Below are 16902 nucleotides of genomic sequence, written 5' to 3' on the forward strand. Positions count from 1 at the left end.
CAGCCTCTGGTTTGGCTGTTGAGGCCTGTGTGATGATGTCATTCACGATCTGGATATTTAGTACAATGGATCTATTGTTGGTGAAGGAGGCAGAGATCAGAAGTCACGACTTTAGAATAACTCTTTATGTTCAAAGATAATCTTTAAAAAAGGAATCACAGTGACATGATTTCATGAGTAAAAATTATAAAAAAGTTTCTTTAAATTAGATTTTTATCGGCATTCTCGATGGTTTAACTACTGTATAATCTTTAGGTTAGTTGTGGTGGTAAAATAATTCCCTCGCTCTGTTAAAAAGTAATTATCTATGGAAGGCCATCACAATTAGCAACGATCAGTTAATTTTACACACTGAATGCCACTGCACAGATTTCTTCAAAGTTTTAAAAGCATGACAAAAGGCTGGATCTGTTCAGAACCAACCGTTCGGTGTTTAATAAAATCACATGTTTAACAAATGTATTTGTTAAACACTAAACTTAGCTGTAAAATGTGTTCACAATTTAATTATAGTTTTGAGAATCACAGGAGAAGAACCGCGCTTCTGCATCACTGCCTGAGGCCAGTTTAATACTGCTTGATAAATACGTTTTGATTCTTCACCAGTAGATGTCACTCTCGTGTCTTTAAGGTGTAAGTTAACCCAGTGGAGTCAGATAAAACTTACAGTTCTATGTATATTTAACAGATAATTACAACAACAAAAAAAGGGATTTAAAATGTTTTGTTGTTTTCAGGTTCAGACAGAGGATTAATGTGTCACGGCCACAGGTTTTACACAATGTATTTTACCAAAAGTGAATTGCTTGCTGTCATATGTCAGGTTAAACACCGGCAGCAGCGGCGGCAGCAGAGAGGATTACACTTCCACCTCCACTAACCTTCACACATTGCACACACTCATGCCCCGGAACAATGTGGTGTGGTCTTTTCTCATCAACGTCTCCTCCAAGTCACATGGCTGAAGGCAGTCATGTGGTTTTAAATTGACTTGACCATCTCTTGACCACACACACACACACACACACACTGACAGACTTGTTCACGACCAGATCGTTGGACCACAATCTCTTCATAGGTCACATAACTCTAGTATAATGAAGCTAGACCAGGTCATTTGTATTATTATTATTTTCTGGACATTCTGTCTACTGAAATTTAAAGTGTATTATTGATGTTAAAATTACAAGTTTACCTGAGACACAAATTGTATTTTTAATAATAATTGCAGAAATAAAAGGTAGTGGAAGTATCTACTGTGGTTTGGATGGATTTCAAATGGAGTGATCTGTATTTTCTATATTTTCTTTACATTTACAGTAATCAGAGTTTGTCAAACAGGGCTGTGAGGAGTAGGGAGATTTTATGGATTGTTTTTGTTTTGTACTCTCAAAGGGAAACCATTATTCAATGATGATAATAAATCCCTCTGTTAAATATGACCAAAGTGAAACCGTTTAATGGAGTCAAATGAAATGATTAGAGTCGTTTTAATGCAGCAGCAGCAGAAACATCCTTCTGCCAGGGCTTGGTGTTTGTCTGTTTACCTTCATCTCAGTGTTGATCAGTTGAGGCCTGTGACTCATCAGTTCCTCTGAAAGACCCCGTCACGGTGGGTCCAGATGGCCTGGACTCAACCGTTGGAACTGGTTGCCTCCCTGTCCTAAAACCACAGCATTCCACAGCCAATGAAGCCGTGCGCCGCTCCATGACATCACCGCCTGAGGAATGAACTGGCATAACAGCAGTGTGTGGAAAGTGGCCCAGCTAACTAGGAGGGACTGGGTGGTTTTTGTGAGGCTAACAACCATCGACCACAGCCAGAGGTCATTTCCACAGTACGTTTATGATATGTGTGTGTGTGTGTGTTTTCCTATTGTTCAAACTCCACAGTGTGGTTTAAGCTTCTGTGGCTCCTCTGAAATCTTACACAACACAGTGGGTTCTTCAGAGACAATGAGTGCATTCTCTGTACCACGCTCACTTAGTCACACATAATCCTTTCACTTTTCCTTTTCTCAAAGAGAAATAAAATGCAGATCAGTGCAGGGTTATTCCACACAGTTGAATGACTACTTCTTTCCCCTCATTCTCGATCCAACGTCTGGGAAATGTTCACGTTGGTACAGGCCCAGTTCTCCTGCCGTTCACCCAGCACGGTGTGTTTAAGCCGGGCAGCACTTCACAGCGGTTTCTCTCTCCAAACTGTTTTCAAAACCTGGAAAAAGCATCAGCGGCGGTGAAGGAGAGCAGCAGGAAGTGGCCGACGGAGCCTGGGTGAGCGTTTGTAAAGTCAGGTGAAGCGTGTCTCACACACAGAGCCGAGGCGTTGAGTCACTGACTCCTGGTCAGTCTGTCAGTTTTAGCTGAAGGTTCTCTGGCCTCACGTTACAGCCTGTGTTTTCACTGTTTGTTTTGCATCCACTGAGATGAAAAGTGGATTTTCAGAGAGAACAGCTGGAAATCTTTAACACTGTGTACCTGCGCACGGCGCCAAAAGAAAGAGTCGGACATTCTCTTAGCTCACATTTGGATTCACTTCACCAATGTTGAACATGGATAACTTTAAGACACTTCCAGGCTAGCTTTAGGCTTTCATGGCTATTTCATTTCATTTTTGTTCTACACTTTTTTATGGAATAACTTTCAGATATCTTCCTAGCTAACTAAAGTTATTTTCACATTTCACTGGTTTTATTTTTTATTTATCATTTAGCTGTATAAGCAATCTTTTTGTATATCCTATCTGTTAGCAAACTTCCTGCCTAACCATTGGCTACACTTTTATTTTTGCTGTATTTGATTACATATCTCACTTTTATCTTTATGGTTAACATTTTGCATACTTTTAGCTTTATGCTCACTACCTTCAGTACTTTTCAGGGTGAAAGACTGCCAGGAATGGAGGGTTGGGGGATTTTTACAGAGCTCAGCCTGTAAACAGGTTGATGTGAAGAAGTACAACCTTCTGCTGAAGCTACGCAGTGACATTTTCATGGCTTCTCCTCAATCATTTTCCCTCCACTCCCTGTTTCCTTCCCGCTTTATAACGTATGAATCGTCTTTGGGGCTTTTTGAACTAATTGAGGACATATTGTGGGGAGCTGTGATGACAGAGAGAGCACACAGAGGCCAGAGCCGCGCGGTGTGGAATAACCTGCACAATGAGAAAATGAATGGCAGACTGTGCAGTAAAGTGATACGTGCTGTAGATGGACGACAAGGGAATAGGAGGAGCAGGGAGGAGCAGGGAGGAGACAGCACTTGAACACTCCAGTGCTGAAGTCATATAAAACTGTTTATTAACAATAGGAAAAATGGTTCAAAAACTGAAAAATGTGTTTTTAAAAAAGGCATTTTTACAAGATATGTGAGTGAGAGTGAATTCTGCTCTGCTGTTAAAACTGAAAGATAATGATGAGAATTAAGGAGTAGATTCTTCTGAGCACGCTCGGACAGCATGTGACCAGAAGATTAACAGGCCGTAAATGTTAATCATACCAGCGATACTAGTGATGTTCTGGGTAAAAGTGTCTTCATTCCCGCTCATAAACTCTGGTGCAGACAACATCTCCAGCCGTCAGTGTCTGAAAAGAAACGACAGAAGACACTTTTCCTTTTGAATGACCAAAGTAAAGTTTTCGGGGTTTTTTTGCAGCGTGTACCAGTCGTACTAGTGGTGTGGTTTGTAATTACCAGTATCAGTTCTCCATCATTGGTCAGCTCCCGTGTCCAGGACGTCTTGGGTCCTTCACCTTTCTGTAGAGTCTGTTCACAGCTGATCTTTCTGTCGCTCTCCCACCGTGGAAAACACTGGAGGTGGAATATGAATGACATCACCTGAGTGACCTGTGCACTGTCACTGTGGAGTCTGGAGGTCGGTGTTCAAACCTACTCTCCAGTCTGTCAGGCTGCAGGTCTGTGCCTCACCTCTCACTCAGCATAATGAAACCAAGGCCAGATCCATCCAGGTTTTATCACCAGGGTTGCACTCAAATTATTTCCACATGTTGTGTGTGTGTGTGCATCAGTTGTTCACTCCTCACAACTGTGTGTGTGAGTGTTTTATTACGCAGGTATGTTAAAATTGGAAGTAAAGAGGTTCTCACCGTGCAAGGACGTCCGTCCACCGTGGCGTCATTAAAGGACTGACCTACAGTGAAGGAGACGTAGGTGGTGCGGATGCTCGTGGTCGTCTTGATGGACAGAGTCTCTCCCTCCTGGGAGATTTCTACTGACGGGCTGGACGCCGCTACGGCTGCCATTTTTCTCAGGAACATATTCACACCTGAGCGAACACAAACAGAGCAGATATTAAACTGGCAGCAGTGGTCAAAACAGCGTCTGAGCTGCAGCCTGACGACAGGGTCGGAATTCACGTCAGTTCTGTCCCTTTTATCTCATCTCATCATTTGTGCTGTAACACACATTCATCTGCACAAAACACTGAGTGATTATTTACCTAATCAGTCCCCACTTCAACTGTTTATCTTTTTCATTTGCTCTCACTGAGACACATTTTATGGAAACAATGTGTTTTGTGTTTGGCATTTAACAATTACAAGCTGTGCTGCTGCACTGCCAAACAATTTAACCCGTAAAACACAAGGCAGTAAAATTAAATTGTGAATCACTTCTTGGTTACAAGTCAGAATTTATGGTATGTCTCAGCAAATGGTTGCCAGTAATGTGAAGCATATGTGATGTGTGCTCGAAGGTCTCAGTGTCTGCTGGGTGAGCCCCCGCTTCCCTCGAAAGCTGCCCGTCTCAGAGGACGGACGAGTTACAACACACCGGTCTCTCAGGTTCCCACAGAGGAGACGTGAAAAAAGACAGACGTGCATTCTTGATCAGATCAAGGTCCGGTGTTCAGAAAGCAGCAAAAACAACCTTTAAAAGAATGATGTTTATCCAAAAACAAAACTCAGAGATTATCCACTTTAGATGATCTGAGACAAACTGCAGCTGGAGCTGAAGGGCTGTTTTCATAAACTCAGCTCCAACCTGAAGGCCGAGGTTCAGGAGGTTCATTGTTTGTGTTGGTGACGGCTGTGCAAAAGCAATAAAAGTGCTTTTTGTCCATTTGGATTAACTGATCCCATAAACCTAACTGTTATTTCTGTTTCACATCGGTGCAGCTGAAACGCACAAAGACGACTACATATAGAAAATCTCCGGGTAGATCTTTGTTAAAAAAACAAAAATCCTGCATCTTTTTTTTTATCATCTAAAAGAAATGAAATCTATGAAAGTTTCCAATTTTAATCATTTGACTGGTGTTTGATTTTAAGAACTACCATGACAGGACAAAGCAGTCCAAGGAACGTGGGTTCTGACCGAGTCACTGATGTGCAGGACAACAATTAGGCTGAAACATAGAGCTTAAACCAACAACTGTATCGTGGGTCGGCAGAGATGGGACATTGGGTTTAATACAAGTAAAACAAATGTGAACTGCCGGTCGACCCTGGAGTTCTGACTTGATAAAAAAAAAAAGAAATCTGATCCAGTTCGGTGCGGATGTGATCAGGCAGTGGCGCTAAAACACAACCCTCACACGTACAGAGGCCCAGGGCGGCCGCAGAAAGTCCTTCTGGGAGACGGCTGCTCGGCTGCTGGGGCCCATGTTAAGGCTCAGTTCCGTTTACACTGGCTCTAATTACAACCGCATGAGTCGGACTCTGCTTCAGATGAGTCCAATCTAACATTCCTCCACAGACTGTTTGTCTTCTGATTTTCAATGGATGCCACACTGGCTGGCCCTCATCTGACCCTTTTCTCCTCAAAATGGACTCTCTTCCTCACCATGCACCTTGACCAGACATTTTTCCGGCAACGTGAAGTCGTTGGGACTGAAGCAAATCAATTTGACCCCAGAGTCACAGACTGAGACCACTGTGGTTCACAGGCTGACCTCTACGTCGTCACAATACCACAACAAATCTGACGGCAGTTTGAAGAGGAAACAAAGTGAATGTCACAATCATTGAATTATTGTAGAACGCTAGAATCTTAACACATTCTGCAGTGGTTTGGTGTGGTTTTAAACAAGGTCTTAAGTCAGGACTTTGTGTAGTCCCGTCAAGAACATGAACTTTTACATCCTGTGATAATCGGTCACTTTATTGTAGAAATCTGTTTCCTTATCATGTTAACACCTCAAACAATGACCTTGTTTTCAAAGCTTAAAATGTTCATTTTTCATCACAGTTTCTTCCATCCTCATGCGCACACTCCCACCTCTGTGTGGCACTGTGGGGACGATGTTCTTTGGGTTCATCTTCTCTCTCACAGTGAAAGAGTCAAACAGTAGCTTTGTCTTATCTGACAACGTTATCAGCTTCCATTAATCATCATCTTTGTCCTAAAATAACAACTACAGGGTATTAATTACAGGGCGGATAATAATTTTTAGTTTTATCACAATTTCTGTTCTCTTTGTGCAAATTTATGCAGCCATAACAGCCAAAGCATCATTTTCAAAACTATTAAAAAAAACGTTCACACAAAAAAAATCCCATCTACTCACCCAGTGCTTTTAAAAGATCCTCGAAATTTTCCGAAGACTTCATTTTCCATTTTCCGGAGAAATCTGTGACTTTATTCTCCATGATAGAAGTGTCAGAAGCTGCAGGACTGGTTGGTGCAAACTCCAGCTTCACTGGGAGTCTGTGCGCGTGTGCATGAGTGTGTGCAGACTGGCTGACTATTTCTGGACCCTCTCCCCAGTCTCCATCTACCTCTGCATTGATTGGCTGAGAGCTCTCCTGGATCTGGAGCTGATGCTGCAGCAGCCAATGCAGAGGCTGGTGTCAGGGAGGGACTTTCCCGCTGCACCGTCTCCTCCTCGGCCTCCACCTCTGTCAGCGTGGTGAAAGATTTGGACACGACCTGGAAAAGTGTTCCTGTAATGAGACCTTTGAAGAACTTGATGATGATCCACCCCCTGCATCAGTTCAGATGGTGCTAATTGCCTGAGGTGCTGGTGCCACGTTGGTGAAGAAGATTCATACAGTCTGTGAAAACTGTGAAAATAATAAAAAAAGGAGTGTGATTTGACATGTGGAGACACGTCTTTAAGCCTTCTCTGACGAGTTTTGTCATTGTGTCTTAAATCCTCAGCTGTTCATCAAACACAAACTTTTTTTTAAACCAGAGAAAATGCTATATGTTTTGAGGCCACATTTGAATGGAGAAAAATATATTTTTTACAAACATTTAAAAGAATCCCAAGACATCCCAGAATTCTACAAAGACAAGAAACCTCTTAAAGTCTAAACAATTCAACAGTTGTCAAAGAGCTTTGTTGTCATTTCACTCTGCACTGAACAGGAACCAAAACTTGGGACTAAGATCTTGGTGACAGTCATATGAGTTTTAGTTTCCGTTTTCTTTGAAATGGGAAAACTGCTTGGTAACAACACCAAACATCAGCTCCAGAAAGGTCAAAGCTGAGACTTTTTCTCATGGTATCACTTTTCATGTCTCACCTTCTGGCAATTAACTTCCTGATACTTTCCTGCCAATCCAGTATTTTTATATGACTAATGTCATGTAACGGTACAGAAGTGCCCCCCCCCCCACACACACACAAATGTTTTATTATAAATTAATTAACTCTTTTAGCTATGCCTTCTGTTTTCATGATGGGTCATAGCATGTCTCACCAACATCTTGCAAACCTTCCCTCTCACTCTCACTGGTGCCCTCCTCCATCACTCAGGACTGTTATCTTCACCCTCTTTAAAGACTGTTTGTTGTTTTGGACGGTTGACCTCAGGTATTTTAAACCCCTTAATGCAACATATGAGCAGTAACTTGTCTGTTATCAGTTTACCTCCAGGGAGTTCTCTAAGAATCCTTAATTCATCACCAAAATCAGTAAGAAAAATCAACACACTTTTTAAAACCACTATCATTGTATTAAAAGGAACACACTTTTAAAACCACTATCATTGTATTAAAAACATTTTACAGCACATTGGCTCGTCAGAAGTGACTGTCACACACTCTCTTCTTTGTTTCTCACACTCTTTAACCTGCTGCCAGGAATATGTCATCATGTATGCAGCAGAGAAGCCTGGAGAAACATGATGCAGACCATTCTTGCACCGTGATGGTATCACTACAGATTGTCTCCATATTTCTCCCTGTGGCACCATGCAAATGGGAAGAGCAGCATGGGAAATAACACTGTGTACTACAAACAGAGGAAGGGCTTTCAAAAAAGAACAAAAAAGAACCAGTGTCAACTGTGGTCGACCTCTGTGGATAATAGAAGCTCAGATGTTAAAGAGGGGACAACTGCCTCCTCCTCCTCCTCCTCCCCTCAATGATACCAGTCTACATAATATCAGATCCTGGTTTTCCTCTAACCTTTTCAAGCTTAGTGATAAAAGGGAACTGAAAATCACTTTTCTCCTCTGTACCTTTTCAATGCTCTGTCACAACAACAACACAAAACACACTCACACCCTCCCTTCCTCCCCCTTAGTCTGCTCTGCCGCCCCACAATCCCCAACATCCTGACACCAGAAAGGTTCAGTGCCTATTATTAAGCAACTGGTTATATGTCACTGCAGTACTAAATAATGTTAATGTAAAAATATTATTATTTTTAATAAAATGTGATTTAGTAATAACATTAGTGATAATAATAACAGTAACAGTAAGGACCACGCAAGGGAATAAGTGGTAGATAATGGGTGGATGATAATAATAATAATAGTTTTCATTAGATATTTACAGTATAGTTTCACAACCTCAAATGTCTGTTGTTTCCATTTCAGAGAAAATAAAAGCTAAATGTTGACTAGGGCGCCATCTAGCGTATCTTTAACCATCGTGGCTGCTTGCATGTGGAACCTTTTATCTCTTGTCGTTTCTACACGGTCCCTTTTACAACCAGGACCGACCTCATCATGGCGAGACACCTTCGCTTCATTTCTCGGACAGTGATGGTCCACGGCGAAAACGTTGACGGGGCCTACAGTAGCCTCAACAGGTAGATGTTTGGGAATAATTACAACTATTTCACGTTTAAATATTTACTAAAAGCATAGCAAGCGTTAGCTGAGAAGCCTTCTGCTCAATGTCACAGAGCTGCGGCTGCGCCGTTCCAACAACGGAAACAGATCATTCAAAATGTACTTTAAGAGATAATAGACACATTTTAAAAATCAGTATGTTCATATATGTTAGAAATGGTTTTATGGTCATCCTTCCCCTTGCCTTATTATTTCATTTAAATATTTAAATAAACGTTAGAAAGGGTTTTATGGTCATCCTTCCCTTTGCCTTATTATTTCATTTAAATATTTAGTAGTTACGTTGATTATTGAAACTTCCACTGTATGTTTTTGAAGTAGATATCCATTTGTTATTGCTCTCAGTTTAAGGCGTTTGTAAATGCCATTCTGAAGAGTTTATTTTAGTTTAACTTATCTGTTTAAAGTTTATTTATTTAGGAAATGATGAGGCATTTATAAGACAAATGTCAGATTACAGGCAAAAGAATAAACAGTCGGAGATGACAAACGCTGCCCTCGTGTGGCACTCCAAGGTACTGCAAAGATACAAAGGGATTACATTCTGTACCAATCTTTATTAAATAAATTGTATATTTATATAATGTAATTCATTAATAATAAAATGATAGAAAAAAGTTATCTGTTCAACACAGTTTCATGAACTCATTCGAGGCTTTTTTCTTTTATATACATTTTCTTGTTATATTACAGGATTCTTAACCAGGAAGGAATTATCGATACGGTGAGACGTCGGCGCTACTACGAGAAGCCCTGCCAAGAGCGACGCCGGCTTTGCTATGAGAGATGTAAGCGGATATACAACATGGAAATGGGCAGAAAAATCGCCTTCATCTCCAAAACTAACAGGAAGGATCCCTGGCTAGGCTGCTAGAGAACAGAACGTCGTCACTGTCGGTGACAGAGCTGGCAAAGTGAAGAAAACACATCAAAACGATAGACTGACAGTTTTGCTACAAAACAAAGTCACTAACGGCCTGCTGTTCTACAATATCATCTGTGTTAATGTACTAAAAGGTTACAAACATGAAGTTAAACATTGGCAACTTTTTATGGTCAATTACGTGCTATAGGGCTTTGATGTCCTATCACTTATCGACCCCAGGTTCCAGATGACTCAGTGTTCCCGTGCTGTGTAATTGTGTATTGCTTAAAAATTGTTCTGGAACTGAATGTTCTTGTGTAAACAGGAAGCCCTGATAATAAAAAAAATACAAACAAGTAAAGGGACAGCTATCTGGTTTCGTACGAGTTGACTTGCATCACTATAGACCACAGACAGGTACAATCACAGTGAAGTCATGTTATGATTATTACTACAATAATGGCCCGGCATCAGTGCCATCATTTTCAAACCTGTTCTTAAAGATATATTACCTGGCAGGGATTACAGCTGAGTTCTCCACACCCAAACCCATTGGCCCTGGTCACTGACATTCCTCTTTATTTCTGTTCTTCCCGTGACTACAGAAACCACTCATTCATTCATTTATTAATGGTCTGCCGCTCTTTTCTGTAAAAGGTTACAGGGTTTAATGAGGTCAAACCACTGGCTCTCCACCCACCAGTCACTTTGGATCCTTCAGTTAATGTCCAATCTTATGTCCGTGGACAAAACCAGGGTTCGTGGGCAGGAATAACATCTGTTCAACACAATCTGGTCACTCATCAGTGTTACACTGGATGGCTAGGAGCACAGTTGTTTATTCAAAGTCAAACACACATTGAACAAATAGATAAGGGTCTCTGATTCACTATACTGGAGACGGCATATGAGAACACCTTAGGTCACCTGAAACCTACTACACCCACTCTGCGTTTCTGCACAGCTTCCTGTCTGTCTTCACTGTACTAAAACATGCAGGTTAATTCTTGATTTCTTTCTGTCAGGACAGCCAATAACACTCAAGGCAGTGCCATCGAAACTAGGACTGTGGCCTTGTCTGTCTAGTTTTGTCTAGAACATAATTTGTGATAAACGTTGTTGATGCGAGTATGTCTCTATTTCTGTCTCAGGGAAGTGAGTAACACTCATGACTCTCACCAGTGCTATGAAGCACCTTCATTAAAATGTCACGTTCTGCAGATTTATTACAGCCAACAAGTCATTTACTGCGGGCGTCTGCATAAAAGGTTTTTATAACAACAATTATAATATTTGATTGGGGTTATTAGGAGAAGCTAATGAATCGCTGCTGTGAACTGCCAACCTGCTGTGAAACCTGTTTTGTGACAGCAGTAACCATCAACAAAGCAAACAGTATTTAATATTTTACTTTACCTACAAAGGAGATGGTACAAAATAATTCAATCAATCCACACTGACTAGATACTGCAGGATAAGCAGCAATCCAACTGGATTGTCCAACAAAAGCCCATCATCTCGGCACCATCAGTAGTGGTCACAGTACAACAACACACTTTTGAGTCCCAACTGTTAGTTTGAGAGAGTTGGCGGTAGTTCAGATAATAAAGACAAAAAATAGCAATAGAAACTGGATCAACTTGACAGTGCCATGGGAAATGGGCAAGAACATATTTACACATTTAATTATAAAATACTAGAAATAATTTAGGACATGGACACAGGTATACATTTATATTTCTCCATATAAAAACGGAGGATGCTATGACCGGCAACACGCTCTAAACATGTTGATTTATGTTCCAATCAGGGTTTTCGATCCTTTATCTTAACTTCATATATATTTACTGTCTTTGAGGTTAAAATAGCTTCTTGGGTGTAAATATTTGTGTTTCAGGGAGACAGAAGAAGGACGATGATGATAAAGTATTTCTCCTCTGCTTTGCGCCTTGTAACACGCAGTCACGTGCTGTCATTGATGTTGTTTTATCACCTTTAGCCACAGTGCTGGAATGCTAAACATTTGCATCGTGCTCGTTCTCCACACTTCCACGGCCACACCACCGACACGTGCTGCTCTCCACAGTCGGTCGATGGCGGCGCGCTCAACGTCCAACCGGCGCCGAGGAGGCCGCTGATTGGTCAAGCCTCTGAGTCTCGTGCGCCCACAGCGTACGCGTGGTAAGCCAATAGTGGCGCAGTACAATTTAAGCACGTGTCGCGTCCGTTGCGCTCCGTGGGTACTTGATGTGCTGCAGGTGGAATACGTGACCAAATAAACCGAACACGAGCGCGAAGAGGAGCAGTGGGAGGGCGTGGAGAGAGACAGGAGAACAGCAGGCGTAGTTACCGGAAAACACGTCCGTGGTTAAATACAGCTGTTTATCAAGTTTTTCACTCATTTACAACTTGATCTTCAAGTGTGAGGTGTCTTTTCAAAAGCTGCCGCTCTGTTTTGACACAAAATTCTGACTGTTGTTCATTTTCTGCTTCGATTTCAAAGGTAAGAGCTGTTATTACGTCTCTTTTACGGTAATATTGGCTGCTTTACGTGTTTAAAGGCAAACGTATTTACTTATAATTTTCCACAATACGGGCATTTGACATGTACGTCTTTACTGTTAATTTACTATATTATTAAATAGTATATTATATAACTTTTATATTATGCACTGAATTTACCAGGCTCCAAGTCAAAACAGGCTTATTTTATTATCATTGCGGTAAAATATTTTTATATTAATAATATTATTGTTGGCGTTATTAACACACAACTGCGTTTTTATTTTAATTTACACATTTTGCAAGCAACCTGACAAAACTTTGGTTTTCTCTTAAATAATAATCAGTAGTTACCTAACTGTAACCCAAGCCTTACCGCGTCACCTTACCTTATTAGAGAGAGATATAGATTGTATTGTAACTCATTAAGACAAGTTTTGTCAACATTTAGACTACTTCGAAATGACATTTAAAATGCATATTTATTAAAATACCCTAACAAGTTTATTTTCAAGGTTTCACAGAATGTAATAGGATTTTTAAAAAATCCTATAAAACTTTAATTGTATTATTTAAAAACTAAATAATATTGAACTTGGGTTCAATTCAACCACTAATTTGAATACATTCTACACTTTATTCTTTACTGTAACCAGAGTTTCAGAACTAGGATTCCTTCTCATTAGGAACTCATTTTTGCTATATATTCTCATGTTATTTAACCCTAGCATGAAATTAAATTTAACTTGTAACGTAGAAACAAAGGTGTGACATAAGAGAAAGAAACCAGAAAAGGTTGTAATGAGTTAACAGAAATGTGTGCACAGTTTGCACATACACAAAAACACATTGCTGTCATTTGACATTTGATATTAGTGTCCTGTGCCAAGACAGTAAAAAGCTGAGCACAGTCAGCGCTCAGTCACTGCTCAGTGTTTAACTATCAACAAATAACCTAATGTGGAAATGCTGTCTGTTAATGTAGGATTTATGCTCTCTCTCTCTCTCTCTCTCTCTCTAATGCTGAGTTAGGACAGGAGGAAAATACCAGTTCTAAATCTAGATTGTGTTGTTACACATTGGTCTAATATTTTACTGTGGCAGTTCCTTTACCCCATTTCCCACCTGTTAGGTCTTTACTTTGTTTCTATTTGTTATTATAATTAGAGCAGTTGACTTGATCAGTCCTCTTACTAAATATGTTTGTTTGGAGATAATAGCTGGTAATAACCCGGTCTTTATACATCCTGTACTCTGTTATTCCAGTGGATTAACGCACTTGTATTATGTAACAGTATTGCTGTTGAATCTGAGGATCTCCTGGTGAAGCAGGGGTTACACAACTTAATTAAAACCTTAATTACAATGGAAATTGAAAAGCTCTCTTTTAAAAAAATGTGTATTTCTAATAAGTTGCACAAATTTAAAATAAAGTAACAGTATCATATTTCTTTACAAATACAGATACTGCTGAATATTTTAAAGGAACTTCTCAACAGTGACATAACCATTATGTAATTTGCACAGCTGAAAGAAACAAACATTCCTGATGAGCAACGTCTTCTGATTTAAATACTGTTTCCCTACTTGTCACCTTTGGCCAAGTTCTATAATAATATCAACGCTAGGATGTCTCCATGGCTTGTTTCAGGCTACATGAGCACAAACTAGGCACAAGGTTAAAATTGGATAACCAGTTGTCTTTTATATATGGACCCATTCCCCCACATTGGTCCGAATGTGATACTCCTAATCTCTGCTCTCCACAGATGGATTCGTGGGGAAAGTTCTCCAAGTGGCTGTCTAACGACTCGATACCCGTTGCCCTGAGTGAGAGTGAGCAGACTGAAGACGAAGCAGACACTTTCTCAGACAGAGAGGGCCATGGTGCAGGAGGAGAATCTCTCTCAGCTGATGAATATGATGAGTTATCTTCCTATTTGGGTCCAACGCCTTTAAGATTAAAGGGCGACCAGTCTAAAGACTGCAGTGATGACACAGAGTGTCCGGACTCTGGTCCTCGAGCCACTGCATTACCGCCAGTAACATCAGGCGACCGTGTCTTTGCTCAGAAGGTGAGGACACTTATTGTAATTTGTGGGTTATAGTTTCAGTGTTTTCAGACTAATGGCTGACTGGATGTTCTATGCTTTTTATTCTTTCAGTGTGCAGATTTACATAGGTTTAATCAACCGCTGCTTGAACTTCTGGATGGACTGAAGACTGGACGATTTGACAAAGGTATGTGTAAACTGAATTCATGTTACATTACAGACTTCAGTTAACTCTGCAGGTGGCTGTTTAAATGGTATTGTAATTGTCTTAGGTTTAACCAGTCTGCAGCAGAGTGTCGCCATTGACAGACTGCAGAGGATTCTTGGAGTTCTACAGAGGCCTCATATGGGGTAAGGGCCTTTCACTAAGTATTTTGAAGGATGTAATATATTTAACTGGCACTCCAATCACTCCATTTAATGCTTGTTTTATCTGCAGTGAGAAGTACCTCCAACATCTACTACAAATAGAGATGATGCTGAAAATCTGGTTCCCTCACATAGCGTATCCGACCTTGGACAACTCTAAAGGCACTAAAATTCTCCCCCCACACTGGTGTCAGAGTCAGCTTCACATACCAGTAAAGGTGAGAAAAACTTCTTAAGAGTGTCTGTCAAAGAAAGGCCTAGCCAGAAGGATGTAGGTTGAGCTGCTGTTAACTAACAAGCATATGGCACCAATAAATCTGCTTAAAAAAAGGCCTAAAAATGTGCTGCTTTTTATAAACTGTTGTACTTCCATAAATATGAATGATTTTGTGCCAATGCAGGAGGAAACTGCTTCTCACTTTAATTTGATTGATTACAGCTTTAAACCTAATGTCAACCTAATGTTATTGACATAAAATGTTTTATTTCCATTTGTAGAAAAGAAAACTGAGCTGTTTGGAGCAGGACCACACCAGCCACCCACTAACCAAGCATGAGCAACATCACCAGAAAAACTCCTGTCACCACTGCCAGGTTTCCACTTCAGTTGACACTGTTTCCACCTGTGGGCCAGGGTCACTGAAGAAAAGGAAAACTACAGGGGAGGAAGAAACTGAGTGCAGCTGCAGTGTTGCACATGTGTTTACGGACAGCCCCGAACCCTTAGGCAGAGCATCATCAAGACAAGACAATCGGAAGCAGACTGAGATTTCTCCTCCCTCCCACTGTGACAGCCAAGCTACACAAGACAGCTTTGTCTCATCCAGTGTCACTGGGGCTGCAAGTGAATCACCATAGCTGGACTTACATGACCTTGCTACCACATGGAGGTGCCATAACTTGCCAACCAACAGGAGGGCAGAGGACTTGATTACATAAGCACAGAACTACGTGCAAAGTCAGTTTATAATGGCTGCGTGCCATTAAACCGGAGGAGGAGGTGGGGAAATACAGACACTCCTAAACTCCAACTACCCTGTTTACTTTAGAGGTATTGCACTAACTATAGTCATGAGGAACTGTATGGAGCTGTGCACAAAAAGAAAATTAGCCTAAATTTAATTATTTTTACAGTATTGCTTGAGTTTTTAAATGAATTTAAATTCCACATTTGTAAAGATACTGGCTTTTATTCTGTAAGCATTATTTTACTTAGCATACAGATCCAAAATTATTTCTCTAAAAATACCAAGGTCTAAAGGTATAGGTATAGAAAGAACCATTATGGAAGATGGTTGTAAGACACTTTAAAGCCACCCTCCCTCCTGACTTAACTATATTTTCGTTTGTTATACTTTAACTCGTCACAATGGAATGAATGTAATACTAGAGCATTAAAAAGACAGTTGACTTGTTGAAGGGTGAAAATTTAGAATTTAGAATGGAGTTTTATCACTCAAAGTGCGTCAAATTAATTACTGAGCAGTAGATGGTGCCATTGAACCAAATCCCGTCTCCATTTCTAAACCTTTGACAATATAAAAGCACCTGGATTTCTGTTCTGTTCTGTTTTAGCTGTTATCATTCATGTTGAATGGCATTTTGTCTGTTAAGCTGTCACCAGTCAGCCTTAAAGGTACAAGAAATATGCCGAAGGTAGCATTAACATATTGTAGCATATCAGGTTTAATTATATGTATTAATAATTATTATTCCAATGGCATCTCCTAAAGTTAGCACATAATGTTAAGCATGTGAAGAGAAAAACAGAATTGTGCAATGTTATTTCAATGCATTTACATTTGAAGTTGGGAGTAAAAATACAATTTGTTAAAATGATATCGAAAGTCTTATTGCCAAGTTGTGTTGCTAACAGTTTTTATTTTATTTTTATATTTTCGTTTGGTTGTTTATAAGTGTTTTATATGATGTGAGTACCAATGTTGACTTAAATAAATTGTTCACATATTGTGATTTGCAAATTTTGTTCTTACGATGTGTGTATACATGTTTATATGTAGTTTAAATACAAAGTGTACTGTCAAAATTATTAATTAAATCTATG

General features: G+C 40.2%; 3 protein-coding genes and 1 long non-coding RNA gene across 7 annotated transcripts in view; 3 read left to right on the top strand and 1 right to left on the bottom strand.

The window, feature by feature from the left end:
- Window positions 1–16902, top strand: part of LOC103394590 (uncharacterized) — a 315109-nt gene that overhangs the window by 92378 nt on the left and 205829 nt on the right. The gene's annotated exons all lie outside the window — the stretch shown is intronic.
- Window positions 3295–7140, bottom strand: crabp2b (cellular retinoic acid binding protein 2, b). Its single transcript, XM_008331942.3, has 4 exons — window positions 6530–7140; window positions 4110–4288; window positions 3697–3813; window positions 3295–3587 (listed from the first exon to the last, which is right to left on the bottom strand). Exons 1-4 carry the CDS (start codon window positions 6609–6611, stop codon window positions 3537–3539), a joined length of 429 nt encoding a protein of 142 aa, XP_008330164.1. The 5' UTR covers window positions 6612–7140; the 3' UTR covers window positions 3295–3536.
- Window positions 8858–10279, top strand: mrps21 (mitochondrial ribosomal protein S21). The gene is made up of 2 exons (XM_008331943.3): window positions 8858–9004; window positions 9741–10279. The coding sequence occupies exons 1-2, from the start codon at window positions 8922–8924 to the stop codon at window positions 9919–9921; spliced, it is 264 nt and encodes an 87-aa protein (XP_008330165.1). The 5' UTR covers window positions 8858–8921; the 3' UTR covers window positions 9922–10279.
- Window positions 12154–16819, top strand: ciarta (circadian associated repressor of transcription a). 2 transcript variants are annotated; one of them, XM_008331944.3, is made up of 6 exons: window positions 12156–12415; window positions 14184–14489; window positions 14580–14655; window positions 14741–14819; window positions 14908–15055; window positions 15336–16819. In XM_008331944.3, the coding sequence occupies exons 2-6, from the start codon at window positions 14184–14186 to the stop codon at window positions 15693–15695; spliced, it is 969 nt and encodes a 322-aa protein (XP_008330166.1). In that variant the 5' UTR covers window positions 12156–12415; the 3' UTR covers window positions 15696–16819. The 2 variants fall into 2 exon arrangements, with proteins under 2 accessions (XP_024921075.1, XP_008330166.1); XM_025065307.1 differs by having other exon boundaries at window positions 12154–14489.

This window comes from Cynoglossus semilaevis, chromosome 18 (genome assembly GCF_000523025.1).
Source record: "Cynoglossus semilaevis isolate Cse_v1.0 chromosome 18, Cse_v1.0, whole genome shotgun sequence".
In the NCBI taxonomy this organism is placed as follows: Eukaryota; Metazoa; Chordata; class Actinopteri; order Pleuronectiformes; family Cynoglossidae; genus Cynoglossus; species Cynoglossus semilaevis.